General features: G+C 35.6%; 1 protein-coding gene across 1 annotated transcript in view; it reads right to left on the reverse strand.

The window, feature by feature from the left end:
* Positions 1-12,198, reverse strand: part of DMBT1 (deleted in malignant brain tumors 1) — a 101,356-nt gene that overhangs the window by 71,195 nt on the left and 17,963 nt on the right. Inside the window, exons 10-15 of the mRNA XM_087932481.1 lie at positions 10,029-10,115; positions 6,310-6,621; positions 4,783-4,830; positions 3,455-3,766; positions 1,921-1,977; positions 593-904 (exon numbers count right to left, since the gene is read on the reverse strand). Of these exons, the coding sequence (XP_087788607.1) occupies positions 593-904; positions 1,921-1,977; positions 3,455-3,766; positions 4,783-4,830; positions 6,310-6,621; positions 10,029-10,115 (1,128 nt within the window). The remainder of the gene's footprint in view (positions 1-592; positions 905-1,920; positions 1,978-3,454; positions 3,767-4,782; positions 4,831-6,309; positions 6,622-10,028; positions 10,116-12,198) is intronic.

Consider the following 12,198-nt stretch of genomic DNA (forward strand, 5'->3'; position numbering starts at 1 on the left):
GAGAACATTATACCTGCTAAATGAAATTAGACTTATTTATCTGCAAAATTTTATTAGAGTTTCCACAACTCCTGCAAGCAGGTCTTTCATTAAATGTTGATTAATAAAGGAAAGAGAGCCCTGTGGCGCTGAAGATCTTCCGAATGAAGTTGGATAGACCTTTGTTCTAGGCCTGAGGTGCCCATGAGCCTTCTTTGGATACGGTGATTCATTTGGCCAACTGTCAAGCCTTTTAATAGCAGCATTTGGGCACATACACTGTGTCTCATCCCAAAACTAATGTTTATTTATAAAAAAGATAAAAATGGTTTTGCATGATGATCTTTGATAAAAAAAATATTTAGTTCTTGTTCATTATAACAAGCCTAAGGATTACAACTTGTGGCTTAATATTCTGTTTGAGGAACATGCCTATTATAGATGTCAAACGATGTGTTTAACCTAGGTGCTGCTTTTTTCCCTTTCTTTGAAGATATGTATAACATTTTTGAAAAAATATATAATATTAAACCTGTTCCATTAAAAGGAAATATGTAAACACATTGCACTTCCTTTCCTGTTATGCCATTTTATTTCAGACTATGGAAGGTACCTGAGCAAGAAACACCAGCATCTTCTCCATGGTTGCAATTATGACGATACCATCCTGCATGAGAACATTCCTCCAATCTGTTTTCATTCCCTCTACAATTCACATTATCCATAGTTATGTTTCCTGAGCCTTGACCAAAGTAAGCTCTTCCATATGCTTTGATAGCGCTTCCACAACCGAGCTGCTTGCACACGACAGTTGCGTCCTTTAGGTCCCAGGAATCATCACAGACGGTCCCCCACAATCCACCATGTAAGATTTCAACACGTCCCTCACAGTTATTTTTTCCATTGGCCAGTCTTACAGATTCCCCTGAGAAAAATTAGACAGAATCTATGTATGTGAATGGGAAACTGGAAAAAATGAGGCATCTGAGACTTCAAAGACACAGAGAAATTTTGAAATTTTGCATAGGATGGGATTAGTTAAGAATCAGTTAAGATACTTTTACGTTGTCAAAGCTCTACTTTTAAATTATATTCTGATGGTTGAATGGGAAGGCAAAGATCTCTTTTTCGCTAATTAATTCAATATACATATCTACCAATCTCACATTTGTCACTCTGGGCAGCTAAAAGACATTAATCCAAAATAAGACCAAATAAAATAATAACCACAAACATAAAACCACAAAATTACAGGTATAAAACCATTAACAACTGGATTAAAAACATGATGAAAATAATCATCATGAGGTTATAATTCATGCTTCACTCTCAGCACAGACATTTAGCAGGCTCCATGTCCAAGCAACATGACAAATTGAGAGACTTCTGTAAGGCCAGTAAGGTTGGGACCAATTTAACCTCGGGGGAGGGGAAGGGATAATATTCCAAAGAATGGGTGCCATGCACTGCATGACCAGACCTCATCAAGTGATAACTCCTTTATAGAGGAGACCCCTCCAAATGTGCCTTTTCTGCAAGACCACATGGGGCAGGTAGATAAAGGGGGCGGTGTTCCCTTAAATAACCTGGACCCGTGCCTATTAAGACTTTATAGGTCATGAACAACTCCTTGAACTGGAACCTGGAAAAAGTTCTGGCAACCAATGCAGCTCTTGGAGCAGTCATTTAATCTCTACTCTTTGAGAAGGTCCTATAACTGCCTTTGGCGCCACATTTGCACCTCTTTACTTATTTGTTTGTTTATTATATTTCTATGGTCTTCCATGTGAGCACAACTCTTAGTGAGTCACAAGAATCCATTCTTTCCCCTTTAGTGTGGAAGCAGCAAAAGTTAGAGATCAATTGTTTGGAGATCAATTGGCGATATGTCCTGTTCTTATTTCAGAGTCTTTAATTTCAAGATTAAAGATACAAACTTACAAGGTGGTATTTCTGGTCCTGTAGTAGCTGTAGTAGCTGTAGTAGCTGTAGTATGACCTACAAAAAAAGAATACAAGTCATGAAATCTGCAAATAGTGAGATAATAACATTGAAGACCAACATAAAAAAATTCTATATACATGTACAATTTGCCTTGTTACCCGACATAACATTGGAGTAGGAAGTCTTGAATCGGGAACTGCTTTACAGTATTTATTTCAACATTGCTGACTAATGCTATTTCCTACCAGTGATTTACAGAATCTTGCCATTGTAATTATTTATTGATGCATGATCATAATAGCAACCTCATTAAACTGGGCCTAAATCAGAGCCTTGGGGTACTCCACTGCATAATTCCCTCCAGGTAGATGCAGTTCCATTGAGGACTATTTGTTGAGTGCGGTTGGTCAGCCTGTTATGAATCCATCTGGTGGTGTTGTCTAACCCACATTTTTTAAAATCTTATCAAGTAGTAGATTGTAGTCTACTTTGTCAAACGCCTTGCTGAATTCTAAGTAAACTTTATCCACAGTATTCCTCTGGTGCACTAATTTTGTTACCTTGTCAAAGAATGCAATAAGATTTGTCTGGCATGATCTATTTTTGACAAACCCATGTTAACTTTTGGTTTTGACTTTCTTTGTCTCTAGGTGTTCACTGATTCGTTGCTTGATAATCTTTTCCAGAATCTTCCCAGGTATTGAGGTCAGGCTGATAGGTCTGTAGTTTCCTGGATTTACTTTTTTTCTTTTTGGGAGATGGGAATTACATCATCTCTTTTCCAGTCCTCTGGTAGTACCCGGTGCTCTAGGATCTTTGGAAGATATAGTTCAGTAGTTCTGAGATCACATCTGCCATTTCCTTCAGAACCTTGGGGTGTAATCCATCTGGCCCCAGTGATTTAAACTTGACTAGAATGGACAGGTGCTCACTTACCGTTTTCTTGTCTATTTTAGCTTGTTTTTGATAGGTTGGACTGTTTTTCCCTTTGTGTAAAAACGCATGCAAAAAACAAGTTAACTAGTTCTGCTTTCTCTCCGTTGCTTGTCACTTTCTTGCCACTTTCTCCCAATAGTGGGCCAATCATTTCCTTGACTTTTTCTTGTTTTTTACATGTTGAAAGAAGCTTTTGTTGTTGTTGTTATTTTTGACTTTTGTCATAAGTCTTAGTTCTTTTTTAGCCTTATCTTTCCTCACTTCAACTTTGCAAGCTTGGACTATTTGTTGATATTCTGCCTTAGTTATTTGCCCCTCCTTCCGCTTTTTATACATGCCCTTTTTGTCTTTCAAAAAAAGAAGATAAAATCAGTCTTTGACAGAAAGTATTCTGGTTTTTGTTATTATAACATCCTAATGCTACAACTTGTGACTTTATACTCAGTTTGAGGAACCTGCTCAGTCTATTTGTCAAAGTTAGATGCTGCTTTTCCTTTGTTTGAAAATATGTATAACATTACACCTATCTCATTATGAGAAAAACATGTAAACATCTTTCCTGTTATGCCATTTTATTTCAGACTATGGAAGGTACCTGAGCAAGAAACACCAGCATCTTCTCCATGGTTGCAATTATGACGATACCATCCTCTATGAGAACATTCCTCCAATCTGTTTTCATTCCCTCTACAATTCACATCATCCATAGTTATGTTTCCTGAGCCTTGACCAAAGTAAGCTCTTCCATATGCTTTGATAGCGCTTCCACAACCGAGCTGCTTGCACACGACAGTTGCGTCCTTTAGGTCCCAGGAATCATCACAGACAGTCCCCCACAATCCACCATGTAAGATTTCAACACGTCCCTCACAGTTATTTTTTCCATTGGCCAGTCTTACAGATTCCCCTGAGAAAAATTAGACAGAATCTATGTATGTGAATGGGAAACTGGAAAAAATGAGGCATCTGAGACTTCAAAGACACAGAGAAATTTTGAAATTTTGCATAGGATGGGATTAGCTAAGAATCAGTTAAGATACTTTTACGTTGTCAAAGCTCTACTTTTAAATTATATTCTGATGGTTGAATGGGAAGGCAAAGATATCTTTTTCACTAATTAATTCAATATACATATCTACCAATCTCACATTTGTCACTCTGGGCAGCTCAAAGACATTAATCCAAAATAAGACCAAATAAAATAATAACCACAAACATAAAACCACAAAATTACAGGTATAAAACCATTAACAACTGGATTAAAAACATGATGAAAATAATCGTCATGAGAATATAATTCATGCTTCACTCTCAGCACAGACATTTAGCAGGCTCCATGTCCAAGCAACATGACAAATTGAGAGACTTCTGTAAGGCCAGTAAGGTTGGGACCAATTTAACCTCGGGGGAGGGGAAGGGATAATATTCCAAAGAATGGGTGCCATGCACTGCATGACCAGACCTCATCAAGTGATAACTCCTTTATAGAGGAGACCCCTCCAAATGTGCCTTTTCTGCAAGACCACATGGGGCAGGTAGATAAAGGGGGCGGTGTTCCCTTAAATAACCTGGATCCGTGCCTATTAAGACTTTATAGGTTATGAACAACTCCTTGAACTGGAACCTGGAAAAAGTTCTGGCAACCAATGCAGCTCTTGGAGCAGTCATTTAATCTCTACTCTTTGAGAAGGTCCTATAACTGCCTTTGGCGCCACATTTGCACCTCTTTACTTATTTGTTTGTTTATTATATTTCTATGGTCTTCCATATAAGCACAACTCTTAGTGAGTCACAAGAATCCATTCTTTCCCCTTTAGTGTGGAAGCACTAAAAGTTAGAGATCAATTGTTTGGAGATCAATTGGCGATATGTCCTGTTCTTATTTCAGAGTCTTTAATTTCAAGATTAAAGATACAAACTTACTAGGTGGTATTTCTGGTCCTGTAGTAGCTGTAGTAGCTGTAGTATGACCTACAAAAAAAGAAAACAAGTCATGAAATCTGCAAATAGTGAGATAATAACATTGAAGACCAACATAAAAAAATTCTATATACATGTACAATTTGCCTTGTTACCCGACATAACATTGGAGTAGGAAGTCTTGAATCGGGAACTGCTTTACAGTATTTATTTCAACATTGCTGACTAATGCTATTTCCTACCAGTGATTTACAGAATCTCGCCATTGTAATTATTTATTGATGCATGATCATAATAGCAACCTCATTAAACTGGGCCTAAATCAGAGCCTTGGGGTACTCCACTGCATAATTCCCTCCAGGTAGATGCAGTTCCATTGAGGACTATTTGTTGAGTGCGGTTGGTGAATCCATCTGGTGGTGATATTGTCTAACCCAAATTTTTTTAAATCTTATCAAGTAGTAGATTATAGTCTACTTTGTCAAATGCCTTGCTGAATTCCAAGTAAACTTTATCCATACTATTCCTCTGGTGCACTAATTTTGTTACCTTGTCAAAGAATGCAATAAGATTTGTCTGGCATGATCTATTTTTGACAAACCCATGTTAACTTTTGGTTTTGACTTTCTTTGTCTCTAGGTGTTCACTGATTCGTTGCTTGATAATCTTTTCCAGAATCTTCCCAGGTATTGAGGTCAGGCTGATAGGTCTGTAGTTTCCTGGATTTACTTTTTTTCTTTTTGGGAGATGGGAATTACATCATCTCTTTTCCAGTCCTCTGGTAGTACCCGGTGCTCTAGGATCTTTGGAAGATATAGTTCAGTAGTTCTGAGATCACATCTGCCATTTCCTTCAGAACCTTGGGGTGTAATCCATCTGGCCCCAGTGATTTAAACTCGACTAGAATGGACAGGTGCTCGCTTACCGTTTTCTTGTCTATTTTAGCTTGTTTTTGATAGGTTAGACTGTTTTTCCCTTTGTGTAAAAACGCATGCAAAAAACAAGTTAACTAGTTCTGCTTTCTCTCCATTGCTTGTCACCTTCTTGCCACTTTCTCCCAATAGTGGGCCAATCATTTCCTTGACTTTTTCTTGTTTTTTACATGTTGAAAGAAGCTTTTGTTGTTGTTGTTATTTTTGACTTTTGTCATAAGTCTTAGTTCTTTTTGAGCCTTATCTTTCCTCACTTCATCTTTGCAGGCATGGACTATTTGTTGATATTCTGCCTTAGTTATTTGCCCCTCCTTCCGCTTTTTATACTTGTCCTTTTTGTCTTTCAAAAAAAGAAGATAAATTCAGTCTTTGACAAAACGTATTCTGATTTTTGTTATTATAACATCCTAATGCTACAACTTGTGACTTTGTACTCAGTTTGAGGAACCTGCTCAGTCTATTTGTCAAAGTTAGATGCTGCTTTTCCTTTTTTTGAAAATGCGTATAACATTACACCTATCTCATTATGAGAAAAACATGTAAACATATTGCACTTTCTTTCCTGTTATGCCGTTTTATTTCAGACTATGGAAGGTACCTGAGCAAGAAACACCAGCATCTTCTCCATGGTTGCAATTATGACGATACCATCCTCTATGAGAACATTCCTCCAATCTGTTTTCATTCCCTCTACAATTTACATCATCCATAGTTATGTTTCCTGAGCCTTGACCAAAGTAAGCGCTTCCATATGCTTTGATAGCGCTTCCACAACCGAGCTGCTTGCACACGACAGTTGCGTCCTTTAGGTCCCAGGAATCATCACAGACGGTCCCCCACAATCCATCACGTAAGATTTCAACACGTCCCTCACAGGTATTATTTCCATTGACCAGTCTTACAGATTTACCTGAGAAAGATGAGTCAGAATCCATTTTTTGAATGTGAAACTGGAAAGTGAGTCATTTGATACTCCAAAGAGAAGCAACAATTTTCAATATTTTGACAATTTATTAACATTAGTTCAATGCTTTTATATAAACTTCTGTTATTAAAAACATAAAATATCTTACTTCATGGTATTCAACTTTGGAATTTTTATGCAGACTTACCAGACAGCTTTTCTGATTGTGAAATAGCATCATGTGAAGCAGTTACATCAAAGAAAACAAATAAGGCATAAAATCTATAATTACAGTAATTATAGTATAGCATAATTACTTCCAATATTGGGGTAACAGTACTACAGCTGATCATTAACAATTATGTATAATTAGTGAAATTTTCTTTCCTCATAGTATAATGCTAAAGGGGTAAAATATCCAGAGAAAATATCTTGTTCCATATTATATTTATGTGGACATTTCTAACAATATTTCTGTACTATTATTTGTAGAATTAATATGAGCCCATAACCTTTTAAAAAAAATTTTTTTTATTTGGGTTTTCACAAAAACAAAATACAAATAAAACATCTTTTTTGAAAATAGCATGGTCCCAGGTTATCACTTCTTCATACAGACACAAAACTCAATTTCATGCTCATTTTTATATTCTATTCCATATCTTATTACCATTTTATATTTTCTACATAGTTTTTCCCCTCTTGTAATTTTCTCAACTTTGTTTTGATTATCTCAATTCAAATCATTATATTTATACTTTTGTCTGTCCTGTTACAATTTCACATTATCTTTTCCTATTAAACAAATTTTTCCCTATAGTTACCAATTAGAGTATGACACCTTTATATCCTTTAATTTTATGCATTAAGCTTCAATGTATAGCTTTAAGATTATAGCATTCAATATAATACATAACTTCCAATCGAATTCTGCTTGGTACATTCTTAAAATAGACACTATATTCTTAAAAGAAAACATATTATATATATATATATATATATATATATATTCTTAAGTTTTACGCAGGTACTTACATGTATGGCATTCAGCTTTGTTCGGGTATTTTCCCACGTGGTGAGGAAAATACCAGAACAAGCTGAATATATATATATATATATATATATATATATATATATATATATATATATATATATATATATATATATATACACACACACACACATACACATACATATACACATATACATATACATATAAAATACATTCCATTCCAATTCAATTCTTTCATTAATATGCATTAAAATCTTAACATCTTTAACATTTCTTTTCAGTTGAATATCATACTTCCTTGGGAACACTTATAAACTTTCCATAGTTAATTCTTCCCCCCCACCCACCATATTTCTCCCTTATATTTTTATAAATCATTACTAATAATTAAAAATGTTCCCTTTTAATTTTCTCAATCATTTTAATTCATTTATTTATTAACAAACATCCCACTGCATTACAATAAATATTTTATCCATCATCATATTTTCTAAAGTTATTTCTATTTGTAATATAACAAAGCTATCTTATGTACCTTTGCAGAATCCCTTTTACAATTAAATTTGCACCCATTATCTCTAAACAAACGTATGGTTACAATCCTTATATCTTTTCCCTGTTTCTCCATTTCTTGTTTCTTTCTTTTACAACTTCTTTTCCTTGCCTTCTTCCCCCTCTTCTTCTCCCTCTCCTTTTTTACCCCCTCATCTCTCTACTTCTAACTCTTTCGTCTGTAATCCTTTCTTCTGTTGCTTTCTAATATTATACTTATCTTTCAAATTGTTCTTCTTTTTGGTTGTTTTTTCTAATCTTAAACCTTTCACTCTCTTTCCCCCCTTTTCTTTTTTACCCCCACTTAAAATTATTTGATCATTTAAGATGGCTTCTTCTTTGTCCCAATCTTCTTGTTCTGCAAGCATTTCTTGTTGCTTCTCATAGTTCCAGATCTCCATTTCTAAGAATTGAAACATGAAGCCAGAGGAACTTCTCCCTTCTTATGCATCTTCTTTCCAGTTTTTAAGTTCCATTTTCAGTTCTTCTAAGAGTGATACTATTTTAAAAACTTTTAAACAAACACTCAGTTTATTTTTAGTCATCTAGATGCAAAAACCCCAAATCACCAAGTAATCCAAATAATCCAAGGCTGTTTCTACTTGCTTCTTTTTTCCACTTTCTCTTCCTGGGATTCTGTTATTTTGTTACCAAGTTTCCATTATAATGTATCTTTGAGGAATCTTGTTAAAATTTCACTGTAAGTTCCTTTTAATTACAGTTCCATTCCTTAATTCCAGGCAGTCTCCTCCATTTTTCCAGATCCTGCCCTTCTATTTTTTTTTCTCCTTTCCAGCTTTTAAAAACTTTTAAATGTCCAGAAATCTTTATTTATCCCTTTGACTTTTATTTTCAGCTTAGATGCCTATTAATGTCAAAGTGGATTTTTTTTTCAGTTTCTTGCTTAAGTCTCTTAGCTGTCAGTATAAGGAAAGGAAGAAAAAAAACCTAATCCTTTCTCTTCTCTCTCTCCTTCGCAGCTTCAAAATCTTCTTTGGGGACAATGTTGTTAAGTTTAAATTCCAGGGTACCTTATTTGTTGCTTTTGCTGTTTGACCCAATCAACCAAAACTTTCTCTTTTTATCTTCCTCCTGCACATTCTTTTCTGGTCAAGTTCTTCTTTCTGGTGGCCATTTCTGACCACTGCTACAACCGCCTTCGGGAAAGGGAGTAATGGCCAGCTGGGGAGGAGAGATGTGGCTCTCCTCAACCCTGCAGGCAGTCTTCCCCCTCTTCACCACCTCTATGGGGTGGCTTAGCCCGGAAACCAGCTGGCTCGGGGCGTTCCAGCAGCAAGCACGGATCGAAGCCTCAGAGAGACAAGGTTTCGGTCTGTCGCCGAAGAAGCTCAAACCGGAAGTCAGCCCATAACCTTTTTAAATTAATCATAAAGTCTATTTTCTTTACTGATATATCTTCATATTTGTGACTGAAATATGATCGTGTACTAAGTTTATATAGATATAAGCCCTTCAGTGTTATACTGTGGGAAAGGAAGATTTTACTAATTATATACACATATATTCTGTGTGTGTGTGTGTGTGTGTGTGTGTATTCAAAAGTAATTAAAGAAGGTTCATGGCAAGTATATAGTTTTCTATCTTGAAGAATGAATAGTTTAGGTGCATCTATTTTAAGATATCCTTATGTATATAACATTCTTATTTGAACAAGAAGTGAATATGATGGTTTATGATTATCTTATAATTTGACAATAAATTATTGCTGAAAAAGTATGGGAAGATTTAAAAAATGTAATAAGTGATGTGAATATAACAATTACTAGACTACGTTTTTAATCACTCATAAGTGCATGATTATAGAAAATAAAAGTGTGAATTTTCCTACCAGGGGCTCCTTCTGATGGGATGGTTGTTTTGATAGTTGTTTCGATAGCAGGTGGAGCTGGAGTAGATGGAGCTGGAGTAGATGGAGCTAAAAATGCACAAAAAAATTCAGAACATATTTGTGAGATAATAACAATGAATCTAGGCACAAAATAAATTGTATACAGTAAGTGAAACTGCCATACTCCCCAGCATGAGACTGCAGGTGATATCTTTAGTAGTAAAGGGCTTATATATGATCACTTACTAAAAAAGGATTTTGCATGCTAGACATTTATAGTGTTTATAACACAAAACAGCAGCTGACATGACTTAATGAAGTCTTTTTTTTCCACAGTGATATATCCTCAAACAATTGGACTTCCTGAAAATTGCCAAAAGACCAGCCTGGTGGGATTTCCTGTGGACCAAGACTTCTTCAACTACTAACAATGGAACCATGTTCCCTTCATTTATATGACTCTCCTAGGTTAGGGATAGTCTTAGAATCACCCCACAAGATCTTCCATACAACAGTGCTCTGCAAGAAGCCTCAGGTGCAGCTGGGGCCAGGACTGCAATCACTTTGCTGTTTAAACAGCAGCCATTTTGGGTTTTACCTTTTTAAACAGATAATAAGTAGTGCATATTTTCAAGAAAAAAAGTCTGGGACTTTTTCTTCATGGATACTAACAAGGTTGAGAATCCCTTAAGAAAAAGAGAAGTGGAGATGGGAGGAGCTTGCGCCGTGGCGATACGGTCTGCAATCGAGCTCCTCGATTGCAGCCGATATCTCCGCCACTGGCCGGTCCAACGGACCTACGCTGTCCCGTAGGGACAGCCATCGTGAAGAGCATATCCTGAGGATTCCGGGGATACCGCAAAATCCCTGGAGAGCCGGGTGAAGCTCTTCTTGCCAGCGGCGGAGAGGCAGCCCCATGCTGCTGAGGCCGGGCGACTCCAGACGGAAAGAGTTTGAGAAAGAGTTTGTCGGTTGGGTGAGAACTTCTTTTTTTTATTTAATTTTTTGAATTTGGAAAGTTTACTCTAATTATCTGAAGAAACCTGTGTGATTTTTGTTTTGTTTTTTGACAAAATTGATTTAGCGGCGTTTTTTTAGGGAAACGTCAAAGAGAGAATCCATTTTTTTTCTTTTCTTTGCTTCCGGACTCTATTGTTATTTATTGGATAACTGGACTGTTTTCTTTTTTCTATATATTCATATGTTTTATTCTTCTTCTGGACTTTTTATTTTTATTTTTTCTGGGCTAGAGGCTTCTCTTGATTTTGTTTGATTTTTCGGTTTTTGTTTTGTGTATTGCAAGCCGGCTTTCCCTTAAGAGAGGAGGGGGGAAAGTGAGAACTATGATACTTTGTAACACTGCCACCTAGAGGCTCGGAAATATTTAAAAAAAAGAAAAATAGACTCTTCTTCTCAAGGACATCCCCTGATAAGATAGAGGAAAGCACTTTGTGGAATATTATTACAGGTGTCTTTCTGGATATACATGGCTCAGCTTTGAAGCTTGTGGGAAAGAGAAGGGAGTTATAATTAGAGCCTTGGATAATTAAATAGAGTGCAGTGTTGTTGGTTTTTTTGAGTTCTGCCAACCCCTTCACTAACATCAAGGTCCTGACTTTTAAGCTTGATTTATTTGCAAAGGAAGCCTCTGAATTTCTTTTTTCTACTTATATTTTACTTTGATTTAACTGATTTTATTTTTTCTTTTGCCTATTTGGATCCTGTTTTCTCTTTTTTTCCTTTTTTTTTTTTTTAATGTACATTAGCGGACTATTTCTTTTTCCTTTTTTTTAATTGAGGTTTTTTCTTTTTCTTTTTTTTTTTTTCTGGCTGGACTAAGGTGTGGAATCTGAAGAAACTTATTTTTCTTGGTTTTTGTCTTGTTTTTGTTTTTTCTTTTTCTTCTTCCCTTCTTCCTTTTTGGCTTTGTCTTGTTTATTATTATTATTGGGTTTTTATTTTTACTGTTACTTTTTTTATGGTTTTTTTTTTTCTTTTTTTATTGGACTAAGGTCAGGAAGAATTTGAAGAATTTTTTTTTTTTTTTTTCTTTTTTCTCTCACTTTTGGCTTTTTTATTGTTGGCCTTTTTACCTTGGATTAAAATTTCATATTTTTTTCTTTTTTTGTGGATTAAAATTTGAAAAAACTTGAAGAGTTGGAACCACTTA

Source organism: Pseudonaja textilis, chromosome 4 (genome assembly GCF_049901715.1).
Source record: "Pseudonaja textilis isolate UNSWEBS1 chromosome 4, rPseTex1.2, whole genome shotgun sequence".
In the NCBI taxonomy this organism is placed as follows: domain Eukaryota; kingdom Metazoa; phylum Chordata; class Lepidosauria; order Squamata; family Elapidae; genus Pseudonaja; species Pseudonaja textilis.